This window comes from Dreissena polymorpha, chromosome 3 (assembly GCF_020536995.1).
Source record: "Dreissena polymorpha isolate Duluth1 chromosome 3, UMN_Dpol_1.0, whole genome shotgun sequence".
Taxonomy (NCBI): domain Eukaryota; kingdom Metazoa; phylum Mollusca; class Bivalvia; order Myida; family Dreissenidae; genus Dreissena; species Dreissena polymorpha.
In genome coordinates, this window is record NC_068357.1 from 115,186,459 (window position 1) to 115,204,096 (window position 17,638).

The 17,638-nt window shown below is 35.1% G+C and overlaps 2 protein-coding genes across 2 annotated transcripts in view; both read right to left on the reverse strand.

Moving 5' to 3' along the window:
• Positions 1-679: 679 nt before the first annotated feature.
• On the reverse strand, positions 680-14,210 carry LOC127872515 (neurogenic locus notch homolog protein 2-like). The gene is made up of 15 exons (XM_052415839.1): positions 13,995-14,210; positions 13,541-13,666; positions 13,088-13,179; positions 10,963-11,082; positions 9,602-10,548; positions 9,177-9,285; positions 8,586-8,794; positions 7,011-7,139; positions 6,041-6,165; positions 5,519-5,644; positions 5,051-5,142; positions 3,429-3,551; positions 2,086-2,912; positions 1,486-1,594; positions 680-1,145 (listed from the first exon to the last, which is right to left on the reverse strand). The coding sequence occupies exons 1-15, from the start codon at positions 14,061-14,063 to the stop codon at positions 929-931; spliced, it is 3,420 nt and encodes a 1,139-aa protein (XP_052271799.1). The 5' UTR covers positions 14,064-14,210; the 3' UTR covers positions 680-928.
• A 1,770-nt stretch (positions 14,211-15,980) lies between these two features.
• LOC127871125 (fibropellin-3-like) overlaps positions 15,981-17,638 on the reverse strand; it is a 15,805-nt gene continuing 14,147 nt past the window's right edge. The window contains exons 4-5 of the mRNA XM_052413841.1: positions 17,470-17,578; positions 15,981-16,700 (exon numbers count right to left, since the gene is read on the reverse strand). Coding sequence (XP_052269801.1) covers positions 16,586-16,700; positions 17,470-17,578 — 224 coding nt within the window. The 3' untranslated portion in view covers positions 15,981-16,585. The remainder of the gene's footprint in view (positions 16,701-17,469; positions 17,579-17,638) is intronic.

Below are 17,638 nucleotides of genomic sequence, written 5' to 3' on the forward strand. Positions count from 1 at the left end.
TAGACCTGTATAACACAACTATAATTATAAACAATAACGTTATAAACATACCAAGCATAAACAATTCTTCTTAAAAGGAAGCTGATTTGTTAAATGCGTCGCGTTCTGAGAAAACTGGGCATAATGCATGTGCGTAAAGTGTCATCCCAGATTAGTCTGTGCAGTCCCCACAGGCTAATCAGGGACGACACCAACCGCTTTTATGGTATTTTTCGTTTAAATGAAGTGTCTTCTTAGCAAGAATCCAATTTAGGTGGAAATTGTCTTCCCTGTTTAGCCTGTGCGGACTGCACAGGCTAATCTGGGACGACACTCTACGCACAAACATTATGCCCAGTTTTCTCAGAACACGACCCAATTTATTGTTTCTTTAGTTCATACCCATACACGAAAGTATAACTAGTTTAGGTGTTTTGTTAAAATTGATCTCATTTGATATGCTTGCTTGCATTGGACAATATATTGTTAGGTAGATGGCGTCTTCACATTTGCATAACTGTTCTTATTTTAGCTGTCATGTTGTTTGTTATTTGCGTAGTCGTAATTAGTATGTTTGCATCGTCTGTATACTGATACAATAATAAACTAGCATGGGGAACTTGTTGATAAATAAGAAATGAATTCCTTTAATATTTTCGTTTTTATTTACTGCTTAGTACGTTATACACAACATCTTCAATATTATATCCAAATAGTATATGTAGGTAAGCTTTGTATTTCAGTATAAGATTTAATTGTACGAAAACAAGTCTACAATAAACACACATAATTTTTATAAACAGCTGTACGATAATATTATGCAACTTGACTTAATCATCCATAAATATTATACTGTGAACATTATAAGCTAAAAACGTACCTATACAGTAAAATACCTACACATATGTAAACCGCATACAAAAACAAAGCAAATACTGTATCGCAGTTTTTAAACTCGCGTTAACAGTCTTTTTATGCCCTGCCAGAGCCCAGACCCAAAGGATTGCAACCGCATCATTCCTGTCGACAATGTTCCCTTGATTCTGTCCACCAACGCTGGCTTCACCTCAGGTGCGGACGTCCCACCTACGTCAGTCGCAGATGAACTCCTGGCTGCAGGCTTATCAGCAGAAGAATGTGCTATATTGTGCTGAATTTTGTTCGACCTGGCATAGACGAAAAAAAATCAGATTTCAGACGTTCGTTTTGATTGATGATGTTTGTTTAATGTGTGTTTTCATAAACCAGAGTTAGAAAGATAAAATTATAAAACAATACCATGTGAATTTAAATACTCCCTATCTGCATGTTCAAGTACATAACAATTGATTTTTTTTTTAATTAAAAGAGCATTTTCTGTATTTAAACAAGCCATTATAACAATTAAATAAATGGCTACAACAGAACACGCCTATCCCACTTAGTAGGAATGCATTCATTCGACGTATAGGTTTCGAAAATTAAATAAAAACTGAATATTTTTCGGACAATGAAATAATTGGTTACTGTAGTTTGTTGAAGACAACAATTCCAGCGACCAATCCCCCAACTACAAGAAGGCACACTAGCACCGGACCCGATATCACCCACGTGTTCTCCGTTCCAAAACCAGCACCTGAAAGAATAATTCGGAAACGTCATTGGGTGTTCTTCATTTTTTGACCATTCAGTGGTATTCTCCTTAAAGTGTTTTCTCTTATCGGACTGACGCAAATCAAAAGCACCTACCAGTGCTTCAGTATCAATGTTATATTTATTTAACAGTATTTAATACAATCCCACTTGAGATCAGCGGTCAGTAAAGGGAAATGACCAGTGTTCTCAGATGGTCGCTTTTAAGATCGTTTTTCGGTATGTAGTATTGATAGGTCGTAACACCACAGGTCGTTATATCAAAGGCACACAATAACCCTCATCTCATAAATATTTTTATTCAAAAGCATTGCACATGGATGATTATAGGAATGCTTGTGTATTTTTTTATATTATTGAACTCACTATGTTAATTTATTGTATCACGATGTCAGGTGGATGGATGTATTTTTTATAAACATATATACACTGGTCACAAGTAATATGGTATTTCTTAACATAATTGATACTAACCACCGGAAAATGGAGCAAAACTCGCAGAGAGGTCCACTTCGCACATTGTGCCAGTCCAGTTCCGTGTGCATGCGCAGTTGAAAGAACCAACGGTATTGTTACATGTCCCGTTGTTCAAACATGGCGCTGTTAGACATTCGTCTAGGTCACTCTCGCAATTACGACCTGTTAAACCGCTGCCACAAATGCAGAAATACGATCCTTTCGTATTGCTGCACGTCGACTCGTACATACAAGGGGCAGAAGTGCTTAAGCACTCGTTCACATCGGTTTCACATGTGTCCCCTTCCCATTCCACTGGGCATTCACAATAAAACGACCCTTCTGTGTTCGTACAGTTCCCATTGTTCATACAAGCTGGCCGTGGATTATTGCATTCGTCTATATCTAATGTACATTTCTCTCCCGTCCACCCTCTCTGGCAGGAACAATTATAGCCGGTCGGCTGATTGTTACAAGTGCCGTTGTTCGAGCAAGGAGACGAGAAACAATGATTCTCGATCGAACAGTTTTTCCCCGTCCACTTCGTGTGACACAAACATGCATATGCGCCTTCAGTGTCCGTACATGTTGCATTATTCATACACGGCGACACAACGCATTCATCTACATTAGTCGCACACAATGTGCCAGTCCAGCCAGAGAGACAGTTGCAATTAAAAGAGCCTTGCGTGTTAGTACAGGTTCCTGAATTCTGACATGGATTCTGATCACATTCGTTGATGTCCAACATGCAATCGAGACCGATCCACCCTTTGTCGCATACACATGTGTAATTTCCTCGCATATTATTGCATCGCTGGTGAGTACCGCATGAAAAAAGCGATCTGTGATCAAAAGAAGAAAAATATCAAGTATGTACTATATCTGTCCGTGAGTTTTTTTAAAAATAGCAATGACATACTACAATGACTGGTAATAATTGTGTAATTATAATTGCAAGTCAAACCCCAACACACTGCGATTATTAACCGTGCTTAACATGGCCGCTTTTTCTATGACATTATTTTTCAGAGCAGCATATAGAGTCTTACAACTGAATACGAGCACATTGGTATGATTGATTATTGGACAGTGGCATGAATCGCATATTTGTTAAAGAAAACATCACTATATACAATATACTATTGAAAATGAAACTAATAATACATAATAAATACAAAGTTTGAAAGCTCGTCTTCGTTATTTAAAAAGTCAACTTATAATGGTGACTTGCCAATATTTATTTAGACCAAATATGGTTCTTTTAGAACAAATAGGGAATACGGTTCGTTTAAATTCTTAAATAAAATATATTAACTTTGTTGTTCTATATATTCATGCTTCTAACAGTTCTAACTCACGTATTGCTGCATTCGTCAATATCGGTTGTGCATCTTGGTAAAGTCCATCCCGGCATGCATTCTTGTGGACTACCGGTCTCATTTTCACAGTGGTCACCCGCCCATCCATCTAGACACGCACACCTATTAAAACACCATTTATTTATACCTAATCTCAACCGTATGGTAATTTTTATCTCACGCCGCGAAGCGGGAGGGAGAAACAAGAATACCGATTGTCCGTCCGTCGGTCAGTATGTCCCTATGTTTTGTTTTCGTTCCAAATGTCTAAATTCTTTTAAGAATTTTAATGTTATACTTTTATGTTGTGGATATTGGGGCGATGGAAAGGAAGCACAATTCAGCCAAATCGATTTAAGTAAAATTTCACGATATAAGGATTAATATTTAATATTAAGTCCACACCTTTGTGTACCATCCATTGTCAAAACCCTGCCATGATTTTAAGGCAAACTGGCTCTCATGTTGATGTCATTGAAACATTTTACATGGTCAGTCTTGCCTGCTAAAGGTCAAGGTCACACTTGAGGTCTTGAGCCTCTATGTTCGTGTTCGCTCCATACATCTCATAGTAATTTCATTAACCATAGCTCACATGTTATGGACGATGATATCACGTGTAGAAGATAAACGGAAGTCAAGCAAACTCTATGTCAGTGTTCATAACATTTAGGCAATTTATTCAGAATGCATATGTAAGCTATCTACCTTTGTCGTACTTTGATTATGAATGTAGTGTAACCAATGTCAGTGTATTACTCCGCGTTCCAAAAATAACTGCTGATCATTTAATCATTTTTAAAAATCAGAATATCGTTCTGTGACAAAAAGTCGTGCGTTGTTAATTCAAATGTATTCATATTGAATTGCAAATCTAAAAGTTTTATAACATCAATTTAACATTTAGTTGTTATATACAAGGAACTACATTTGTTTACAACGTAGCCTATAAACGTAGCAGGTGCCGTTGATTATAGCAGAAATTTAATAAACGGGGCTTTAATCAACCGAATTCGCTGTAAAAGTGGGATAAATTAGCTTTCCTCATGACTCGATGCTTTCATTATATCATTGCTCACGTTCACGTTCTATAAATTCGAAAGGACAAGAAGAAAACAAGATTTGTATTTGTATGTCAGTACGGTCCGTACGTTTATGCGTAGAAACGTAAGTTCCAAAGTCTTTGTACTCAATTCCTCTTTTAATGCTAGTTGAATTAAAGCAAACACTTTAACAGCTGAATGACCGTTATGATTGTAACGGCAAAACGTTATGCAGAATTTCCCATTGGTCTTTTTATAATATATACCATATAATCCCTCAAAACACTTTGGTATGTGAAACTGCTCTTTACCTTGCAGATTTCGGTCAAACCTTCACAGCGTAATGAGCTTACTGTTTAAGTTATCGCTAAGATAGGATCATCGATCGTTTATACAGAGTTAAACTGGTTCTTTTTCTATTGTTTTTCACTATATAATCTTTAGTGCCAAAAAGTGTACAAAACTCATTTGTTACAGCATGGCGGATGTTCACGCAAATATTTATTGAAAACAATCTATTGGTTGAAGGTGAATATAGTAACAAAAAATCGTATAGTTTTTATTTTTGAAAGACCTTACCTGAAGCTCCCTACTGTGTTGGTGCATGGTCCTCTGTTTCTACAAGGGCTTCCTTTTTTGCACTCATCTACGTCGGACTTACATTCCAAACCCTGATAATAATATTAATTGGCATTTAATGTGTTATGTTTTTAAATACACGACAATTCACAGTTGTTATTGAAAGCTTCTATTAATTTTAATACAAGATATTTACCAAAATAAAGTCATTTGTTTTGTCGTTTGTACTGTATTGTATACCCACTTGGGTACCTTACTTCAATAATTACAACTGACACTTCTTTCTCCAGAAAGTGAATCTTAAGCTTGATTTTCCCTATATTTTTTGGCGTTGAAATAATACTTGAGTTTCCGAAATGTCACACTTTATTACTTTCTTACATTTAAATACAATTTCTTCGCTATCTTATTATAACTCTTTTTCAAAGAAATGCATCTTTATTTAAACCTTACACAATTCATACTCACCTCGAAACCGACTTTGCACTTGCATGGTTGAGGTTCTATAAGATTGCAACTGGCAGTGAATGGACCATGACACGTCAGGTTTCCACAAGATACGTCAGGTTCTACAGTTGTTGTTGCAGCAACATTCTATTAAGGGTAATTATAAAATAAGGCATAAAACAGTCATGATTGAATGATCTTTGTCTATTTGTAAGAATTGGATTTCTATTATATATTAATTGAATTGTACGACTAGTACGCATTTACACACTTTGACAATGTTCATGGTGATACATGTTTCATTATTGGTTATTTTCCTCAGTAAAAAAGGAATGAAGTTAAAGTTGTAATGTTTATATCGACGAAAAATTTTAATAGAATATACAACAAAGAAAATCATTTTGCTACTCCAAGGTAAATAAATCAAACAACATTCAGCGGTAATTTATAGTGTCGCCATTAAGGCAAACAAAAAAATTCTCTGAAACATTAAAAATACAAATAAAAAGCTATTTTAAAAATATTCAACGAAACAACACTCACCCCGATGGAATCATGAACGATGCTGTATACAAGAACCGTCACACTAACAAAGCATATCACACTTTCCAACTGTCTCATGTCTGTCATAAAATGCAGCCACGCGATCGAGTGTTGTAAGTAGAATTGTCAGATGAATGCAATTTCATCTGGAGCTTTAACATAGTCTTAATACTGTTTCGTTTCAACAATTTAAATCAAGTCAGCGAATTGCGATTGATATGTGTTTTTATTAGTTTTGGCCTAGAATAGTCCAGGGTTTCAATGACAAATGTGTTGTCATGTTGGACATTTTAATTGAATATTGTCTCTAATTAATCATCGCATAAAGAATTAAGTATTTTTTTTTAAGTATAATGGGCCTAATGCAGCCAATGATATTATTGGAATTCGGCTGTATTTAAATCTAATGACGGAATTTGAAGTTTTGAACTTCTGTGACCGAGATTGTCTGATAATGAAAAAAAAACGCAAAGGAAAACATGTAAATCAGCCATTCAGGCTTTCATCTTGAGTTCTCAAGTAGTCTCCTATCATTAACAATCTTGATGAAGTGTCCACAGACAGATCATTTTGTTTTGAATACCCACGACATTTCATGCCGAATGATTGTTGAGTATTTGTTTTGAACAAGCATAAATTCTTATTCTGAACAATAATATTTCCGTGAACATAAATGTTTCTATTTATTTTGGCAACAATCGCTAACTTCTATCCGATCAAATGAAACTATAAGGAAACTCGTAGGCATTTTATTGCATTAAATATAACTAAACAAATTGACAATCAGCAAACATACTATTATTAAATTCTGAAAATATATATTAAGGTAAAAGCATGAAATGAATACACATCATTATACCGTAATTTAATCATGAATCTAAAACCAACCGCTGTTTTTTTATATATCAACATTATATATTGTAATTCAGATACATATCTAGAAAATATAAATAGGGTTGATAAGACTTACTTTTGACAATGCGAGACCTCTCAATATTAATAAACTGTCTTTCCACATGATGTCGTAGATTGATGAGAGGATCTTCCGCACTTGGGGCTGAATGTACTGAGGACCGGGAGTGTTTTCTGACATTCTCTCCTACGGAACGATCTCGACTCACTTACGTTGGTTGCAATTTAAATCTGAGCTGCAAATTTCAGGGCTTGAGTTTGTACTGAAAGTTATTCAATTTTTGTGTAGGTAATGCACCTGGAGAAAACCGGAGTAAAACGGAGGGATCCTACCAGTTTGATGTGGTTACCAACAACCGAATTCATAAGCTCTTGACATTTTGCATGATGCGGCGTCTCATCAGGGTCTGCGCTGTTTGCTTAAAGGAATTTCTGTTAGAAATATTCTAAATATAGAAATAAATGTATCAGACATCCCAAATTTTGGAAATAAATTGATCCAATTTAGAAGGATGGGGGAGTCCACTAGGCATAAATGGGTTAATCAAATGTCCCAACTAATCCTGATAAGATGGAGATCTGAGAGAGGCTTTGAAACTCTGAGATCAATAATTACACATTTTAAATGAATATCCATAGCAAGATAACGAAACAAATAATCTCTGAAGGCCAGTTGAGATTATTGTTGTAGTGTTAAACTTCATCTACTGAACGGTAAAATTATGTGAAGAAAGCTCGGCGTTTTCGTGGGAAATCAGTTTACGTTAGATAAAAAACATACCGTCCGATCAAAACATGTTTATGTGATTTTTTTAACTATTTAGTTGGATATTTTGTTTAACAAATGGTGGCATCCACTTTGGTATAGTTACTTCCTTCCCATATTGAAGTCCCCGTTTAATTCGTGATGAACGAATACTTATTGAATGATTGCGAAACATATTTTGTGCTATGTTATTCACAAATTGCCTCTGGATTTATTGTATAGAAACTGCATCCTAAAATCCTTAACCCAGTCGTTCGCCTTCGCAAATTCGACCTTATTACTCAAGCTTCGCAAAAAATAAGCCATTTATGTTTAAAGGAATATTGCCTTAGGGCTGCTATAGTACAGTTTGAAATAATAAAGAAGAACATCGCATGCATAGCGTATGTGTACAAACAACGAGGTTTTAAGGTTGTATGTTTTACATGAACGTTTTGAACTTGACTTTATAATTAATAAATAAACTGTTTCTACTTCTATATTTGGTTACTAATCGATAGCATTGAGTAACTAACGTATCTAAAAAAAAAAACAAAAACATCTGCATATATAATATTAGAAGTCAATCAACCGAAAATGTGACCTTAATTTACGCAAAATATATCGTTATATGCAACGAAAGGTTATTAAATACTTTTACAAAAAAGTTCTTCAAATACTTGTGAACACAAAAGAATTTATACATGTATCTTGATAATCTCTTAACTAAATAATCAGAAAAAAACTATAGCAATGTACTGAACTATCTTATAAACGATTTGGGTTTAACATATATAAGAACCAAACATATAATGAATCACACATGTTTACAAACGCAATCCTCAGAAAGCAAAACGTCCACAGAAAGCTAAACTTCTTTCTAAGTGCGCGTAACAAGTCCTTTTATGCCATTCAACAATCCGGAACCAAGGGCCTGCAGCCGCATGGCCCCCGCTGCGAACGTACCCTTGATTCTGTCAGCTACGGTAGGCCTTACGTCAGATGCGGACGCCTCACCCTTGTCACTGGCGGTGGGTTCGAGGGTTTTGGTTTTATCAAAAGCAATCTTGGCTACTTCTTGCTGAGCTTTGATCGACCTGGCAAAAGGAAACAATCTCAGGGTGTCATGCGTTTGATAAATAAACTGGTGATTATGGCCTTTTTTGTTTTGATAGACCGTAGAACAATGAAAATCGTTTACCGTACTGTGAACATTACTATATTAGAATAAACACGATTATAGCAGGACCTCCGTTTTCGCACAGTACATTTTATAACCATTGATTAATTCAGATGATTTAATGAGCGATTGCCGTAATGAATCATCCACGCAAAGAACTTAATACCATCAAAGACTGGACCAGATTTATACATAATGTGCGAATGAAGTGCGAATGAATGAATAATTAAACAATAGTTCTGCGATTTGAAGATAGAAAATGATAATGATATTTTACAGAAAATAAAATTAACGGTTACTGCAGCTTATTGAAGATCACAATTCCAGCAACCAGGCCCCCTATTATCAAGAGACACACTAGAATCGGACCTAGTATTACCCACGTGTTCTCCGTTCCAAAACCCGCACCTGAAAAAGTAATTGTCTATTTGTAATATTTAAAAAGACGGTATTGGCGTTTTGAAATATTTTTTTTTTCATTTATCGAAGCGGTACTGTGGTAATTTGAAATAATGTCTTTAAAGTGTAACCTCTTATTAAAAATGACGAACTGTCCTCAAAATACATGTAATCTAACTGAGTAGTACTTGATTCATTTGTCTGTATGCACCCCATAGCATTTCGATATCAGTTACATTTGAATTTTGTTTTTAAAACATTTATACACATCAATTAGAATTCCACAATAAGTGTAGTAAAATTCATAATGGGTGATGTTACTAACCACCAGAAAATGGTGCAAAACTCGCCAAGAGGTCTATTTCACACATTGAACCCGTCCAGTTCTGTGCGCATGCGCAGTTGAAGGAACCAATAGTATTGTTACATGTCCCGTTGTTCAAACATGGCGCTGTTAGACATTCGTCCACATCAGTCTCGCAGTTGCGACCTGTTAAACCGCTGCCACAAATACAGGTAAATGATCCTTTCGTATTGTTGCACGTCGTATCGTACAAACAAGGTGAAGAAGCGGTCAAACACTCGTTCACATCGGTTTCGCATGCATCGCCTTCCCATTCCACTGGACACTCACAATAAAATGACCCGTTTGTGTTTGTACAATTGCCACTATTTAAACAGGGTGGTGGTATTGGCTCCTTACATTCATCTATATCTATTGTGCAATGCTCTTCCGACCATCCTCTTGAGCAAGTGCAATTATACCCGGTCGGTTGATTGTTACACGTGCCGTTGTTTGAGCATGGGGACGATAAACAATAATTCATGCTCGAACAGTTTTTTCCCGTCCATTTAGGGTCACATGAGCAGTCATAAGAGCCTTCTGTGTCGGTACATGTTGCATTATTCACACATGGTGAAAACATTGTGCACTCATTTACATTAGTGTTACAGTTTCTGTCAGTCCATCCTTCAGGACATGAACATGTATAAGAACCGTTATTGTTTAGACACGTTCCACCATGGAGACACGGAGACGAAGCGCATTCGTCGACATCAGTGACACAGTTAGTGTCAGTCCAGCCAGGGAGACAATGGCATTGGTATGAGCCCTGTGTATTGTTACAGGATCCCGAATTCTTACATGGATTTTGCTCACATTCGTCGATGTCCAGCATGCAGTCTGTGCTGTACCACCCTTTATCGCATACACAGGTGTAATTGCCTTGGTTATTCTTGCATAGCTGGTGGGAGCCGCATGTAAAAAGCGATCTGAATTCAAGACCGGTAGAGAAAATACTAGGCCTGGCCTTGTTTCGTTTAAACAGAAAGACGAACAAATTGCTATTACTGTCCAGTTATTATTGTTTTAAAACTTGAGCACGCGAGCATAATGGTACGGCTGTTAACCAATCCCTATCGCAGATTTAAATTTCTGGCAATTAAAATGTATTTAAAAAAGTAACAGTCACTTTTTACTAAACAAACGAAAGCTCATGTTATTTTTATGTGTTTAAGTCACAAAGTTGGTTATGTGAAGACATTACAATATTAATTTACAATAAATATGGTCCGATGTTGTCGTCAATTGAAAGTATTGCATGCTATATATCAGCCATATATATTTCCGACATAAAACACTTAAATCAGAATTTCAGAATTTCCAATATATACAATTAGACTTACGTATCACTGCATTCGTCAATATCGGTTGTGCATCTTGGTAACTTCCATCCGGGCATGCACTGCGGATCTACCGTTTCATTTTCACATTGTTTACCAACCCATCCTTGGAGACATGTACAACTGTTATCACAAAAAATATTTGTAATGATCGTAACAATAATATGATTATTTATTTTTATGCATCTAAGCTGGAGGTGTTTAAACACATGTTATGCTTCAGTCGATTAGTCCATTTTTTCCGTGTGTCCGCCATATGTTTATTACCGCCCCATGTCTCATTCACCTATATAGACCTTTATCAATTTTCCCATGTTTAGGTCTTTCGGACGATATGGCGTTGAAAAAAGTCTAGAACTAAGGCTCGAAGTCAAGGTCAAACTTGAAAGCCAATTATTTGAACAGCAATATTCATGTCCGCTCCACATTTTATTTACACATGCCACGAACAGGATATTGATATTAAATTGTCCTACTGTTACCCCATTTATGCCTAGCGTCTAAAAAGGACTTGGCAAACAGCGTAGACCCAGATGAGACGCCGCATTATGCGGCGTCTCATCTGGGTTGCGCTGTTTGCTTAAAGGAATTTCTGTAAGAAATATTCTAAATTATGCGGCGTCTCATCTGGGTCTGCGCTGTTTGCTTAAAGGAATTTCTGTAAGAAATATTCTAAATATAGAAATAAATATACAAGACATCCCTAATTTTTTTAATAAATTGATCCAATTTAGAAGGATGGGAGATTCCACTAGGCATTACTGGGTTAAGATCACTGAGACGATGGACAGAACGTTTTTAGACAGTCGCGCTGACTCAAGGTCATAGTGCCACTTAAAAGGAATATGCTAAAGCCTCTATTTTATGTCCGATTTATATCGTATATATATGTTAAAGACGTTTTAAGACTTTTATGTAACTTGGTTGATGCATTTAAATCATAATTATATATTATATACAAAATATTGCATCGTAATGGTTGTTTGATAATAAATAAAATAATTGCATGTATACATTGCATGTACAGTAACGCACCTCAGTATTTGATATCAATATGTTTGCTCATTTTTAATATATATTTATCTAGTAATATGCTTGTAAGACACAGATTCCTACATTTTGAACTTTTATCTCAAAACTTAATTAATCGAAATCCTTAACCAAAAGAGCAAGGTCCAAATGTTAACATGGTGGTAGCAGCAATACTTTTAGAGTAATATGAAGGCGGACGAAAGAAATGACAGGCGTAAAGACACAAGAAAATCAATATTCCACTCCCCACCATGAAAATAGGACCATACAAATCGCGAAATCATATACAATGTACAATTGACATCCTATTACCAGCTTAATGCATGCACGCAAAAACAGTACTGTCTATTTGCCTCTTATTAAAAATATATAATTAAAAATGTAAAATATTGTAATAAACACCTTGTTATAAACAACTTGCTGTTATTTAAGTCCTAACACTATATGTATAAATGTATGCATGCTTATTGCTATATAATTCAATTTTATTACCATTCATTGTTACAAAACAGGTGTTATATGGAAAAAAACCTCACATAAGTATTGAAAATGTGAAATCGGATAACCAATTCGTCATTCAAATTGTATTCACACAGTCAATTTGTTATTGTTTTGTGAAGTAACTTCAATTGACAACAAGAACAATCATCAAAGTAGAGGAGTTTTTTATTGTGAGGAGGAAAACGACGGTAATGTTTATGTTGCTGCTGCTGAATATGAGGAAGGGGATAATAATGAGGAAGAAAAAGAGGGGGAGGATGAGGTTGATGCACGTCTGCACCTGATATGTATATTATGATCGCTAACACTTAACAATAAATGCAGTATGATATTAAATACAAAAGTCAGTTCACGCGGTAACGCACACTGGTTTTCACCATCATGCGAAACGAACTTACGTGTTAAATACCGAATCAGAGTTGAACCTAAAGTGCAAGGAATTTCTCGTATTTTTTGTCATTTGGTTACGTAGTTATACCAAGGTATATCAAGATTTTACGCAAGACTTTTAAGTATTGTTAATAATACTTTATGAAACACTTTAGGATCAGTATTTGAGAATGATAATTCTTTATGTTATTGTGCGTGCCTTTACCTGAAGCTCCCTAATGTGTTGGTGCATGGTCCTCTGTTTCTACAAGGGTGTCCTTTTTTGCACTCGTCGAAGTCAGATTCGCACATAGGACCCTGATGATTCACAAAACAATCATGACCAACAATGTACTAATATAACTTATAATCAGGTATATGTTAACATTATATAAGCACAAGTATTTGCGGTTGATAGAGATATCTGATGTTCCCATTTAAGTACGGTAACATGTTCTAAAATAGACATCATTTAAATTCATAATCAATGTCACTTACACTTTGTTTAAAGGTTTAATGCTCTAGAAATTTGTCACAAAATAATTTCCAAAATGGCCAATTGTTGTAGGTTTTCTTTAATAAAAACATCCCCGAGCGCATTTTACAGCCACCAGGGCATATCCTACCACATCGATAAGCCCTACGAAATAAATTAAAAAAATATTTTGTTTATACTTACATCGAAACCGACTTTGCACTCGCAAGGTTCTTGATCTGTAAGATTGCACCTTACGGTATTTGGTCCATAGCACGTTAGGTTTCCACAGGTTATATTAGGTTCTAAAATTGTTGTTGCAGCAGGATTCTATTAAAAGTAAATATAAATTGTACGGCACATGCGTTTATCGATAACAACTTTTTTGTAATAAATGCATTTATTTACAAGAAAAGTACGAGGCCACATGAATTGTAATATATATTTCAGTATTTTTTCTTTTGAGAAATAAAACATGAAATAACATTCAAGTGAATGCTTATGTATCGGCAAAGTATTTTAAGAATAAAAATTATTGAGTAGTAAATGTTGTGACTTCGAGAAATATTAAACCAAGAACAGTTAGACGGTTAAACATTCATAATTTCACATATTTTAATTGCTTATTGCTAGTTTTTAAAGTTCAAACAAAACTCACCCCGATGGGATCATGAACGATACTGTATATAAGCACTGCCGCACTAGCAAGGAAAAGCAACTGTCTCATTTCTGCCACAACATGCAGCCACTCGATTAACTGTTGTAGGTTGAGTTGTTATTTGAATGCAAGTTCATCTAGAGCGGTAACAGACCCTAAATACTTATTTTCTTTAACAATTGAAACCCAAGTCAGAGACATGCCATTGATATTGGTTTTAACGGGTTCTCGCTAAGAATAATCTAAGGTTTCAATGACAAATATGTTGTTATGTGGAAGAATTTAATTAAATATTGTCTCCAATAAATCATCGTATATAAAGTCAAGGATATATGTGTGAAGTCTAACAGGACCGATGTAGCCAACGCTGTTGTTGAACATCGTCTTTACATTAATCTGATGAAGGATTTTGATTGTTTGAACTTCTGTGTCTGAGATTGTAAGCTGTTGAAAAACTCGAAGGAAAATGTAATATCAGCCATTAACGTTAACAATCTTGAGTTCTCAAGTGGTCGGTTATCTTAAACAAACTCAATGAACAATTTGGCCTCATCATCATTCGGCATATTTAAGAATAATTGAAATTGTCGGCTTATCTATTCAGATTCTGCCGCGTTATCTATGGAAGCAGAAGCACGCTAAATCTGACTTATTTTGATGTTTAATATTTGAATTTAACACAAACATATACAAGACCAATATTTGACATGCATATACGCTTCAATATAAACGTGTCGATAGTTTGTACAAACATTTATAAGTGCTCTCTAATAAAAAGGAACGATAAAACCGTTATTAAAGCATACATGGAGACCCTATCGATGTCATTGAGAGCACATATCGACTTATAATTTTGATTATAATACAACGTTCTGTGATTACAAAATTCAAAGACAATTTATTTCATTTAAATATTTCACATTTTGTAATCTCTTACATTTCTTTTCTATCTGTCACATCTCTTATCAATATCTCACATAACGTTTATTTTCGGAGCATATTGATCATACATGCGATTTTAGGGGAACTTAAATTTCATTGTCAATCACATGTGTAAAAGATTTTTTAAGACAAAATATTTCCCCGAACTCTCCATGTTAAAAATTGAATTAAAGCTGTAATGTTACGTTTATTTTTTTAACCTTTTTAGCTCATCTGAGCACAACGTGCTCATGGTGAGCTTTTGTGATCGCCTTTTGTCCGTCGTGCGTTGTCCGTCGTGCGCCGTCAACATTTGCCTTGTTAACTCTCTAGAGGCCACATTTATTGTCCGATCTTGATAAAACTTGGTCAGAAGATTTTTCCAAATGATATCTTAGATGAGTTTGAAAATGGTTACCTTTGCTTGAAAAACATTGCTGCCAAGAGGCGGGGCATTTTTCCTTATATGGCTATATATGGCTAAAGTAAAATCTTGTTAACACTCTAGAGGCCACATTTATATTCCGATATTCATGAAACTCGGCCAGAAGATTCATCCCAATAATATCTTGGACGAGTTCGAAAATGATGCCGGTCGGTTGAAAAACATGGCCACCACGGGGGCGGGGCATTGTTCCTTATATGGCTATAGTAAAACATTGTTAACACTCTAATCTATGTTATGCATTATCTTGAGTTGTTTGCGAACCAGAGTAAACAGAGGAATCCCCAACAGTTCGTTATGGTAACTACAAACCCAATTTACGATTGAAACAGGTGGTTACAAAAACGACAATTTAGTAAATTGTATTAATGTGTGCTTAGAGTACTCTATCTTGAAAAATGCAAATATGATTTAATTATCATAATATAGAACTTGTACTGTATTAATGTCAGGTGTGGCCGGAGCGTGGTCCAATATTTAATAATTTTATTTAACAAACACGTAACAACCATTTTACTCTAAGAAATTCATAGCAGACAAGACTGAAATAAAACTCTGTTTATTGCCAAGAAACAACAACACATACATGACATAAATAAAAATACTAGCTATGCAAACAAGCCATGTAAACAGTAAATTAATAAAACTATTAAATGAAACATTTATTATAGAGATCAGATTTGAATAAAAAAAACAATAAAAAGCAAACAAATGATCCAGTATCATGTTTGTTTTTTTGCAGCTCAACTCAGAAGATAACATTTGAGTTTCCACTCAGCTTAGCACTGAGAATGTCAGTCAGCTTACAAACACTCTAAAATCTCAGTATGCTTAAAATTTACTAATTTAACTATTACCCTATTACTAAGGGTTAAGTCAAACTAAGAACTCAATCTTGTTTATTTGGACATGCTGGTCAACCTCATCTTAAAAAGTGAGACAATGTTGATGTTGAGTTTGAATATAGTTCTTTCGTGATACTATGACCATATTTCATTCATAAAATAATCTTTAAATTATTTAACATTCATAGGTTAATAAGACATACAGACATACATCACACTTAGTATAGCGATATTCATAAGGAAACACATATTTTATGTATATTTCTCTATTCTGTTACTTATTCTCTTTATAATTTGACAAGTTCGTATCTTGATCAGCTGATTCGTCATCTGGGTCATCGCTCGTGTGTCCGTGGCTACACACGTATTGTCCTACCCCTTTACGTCACGTGAAACTTTGTTTGTCCCGGCATTTTAGAGTTTTCATCAACTTTCTTACCTTGGTCCAAGTCATGGGACGAAATTTTACTGTGCGTTTTGTTGAACCGCCAAAGGCTAGAATTACAATTAAAAATTACAGAAATGAAATTACCGAGTTAAAGATTGGTTGAAGCGGTAAACACATGTAATAATCATAGAACAATACAATAAACAATTAAACTGATATTGTAAAACTAAAATACAATTATCCAAAGTATTGCCAATCTGAAATATAAGACACCAATTTCGTTTTTAAATCGGTATGTCAGCGACATGAACCGTGCAATTAAATGTTTGATATACTGTCATAATTGATCGCTCTAAATTGTCAAGTACGTTTTTCTAGCTACAATTACCTGGTAAAACGTAATATTGAATATTATCTATTCGATAAGCATCGATACCATTGTTCACTCCAAAGTGTATGGAGTGTTCAAGGTATGTTATTAATGTTAATTAGATTGCATTACATAAACAAACATAACAACGATTCCACGATCGCGGCATTCGACGAAGTAAACAGAACGCTCAATTGTGTGTCCTATTTCATTGAAGTTCCCTTAATCAACCAATATCTTCACAAACGTGAAAGGTATTCATAGTAATATTGAGTTAACTTTAATTATTGCTTCCTTTCTTGTTACCATCAAACTCTTTTAAATGCAGATTGATTTTATTAGAGGCGGAACATGCAAAATACAACTCAACATTTACTCACTTTAGGGAAATTATTATTTTAATGAATGCTTCATTATACGTTGTTCAATGTCTGCTCTGTCATTCGCTATCCTTAAGTTTGTAAACGTTTCGAGTGAAGTAAATATGTAAAGTTTGTAGCAAATACCAAAATTTCTTGAACAGAAATACGCCAGAAACTGCAACCCCAACATCACCCGTGCTCCCAAGCACAGCACCCACAATGACCGATGTATTATCTGCGCCTTTACCTGAATCTGAAAACGTAACGTTTAATAGGAGCCAAGGAAACAGTGATGTGAGTTCAATTCATTCAA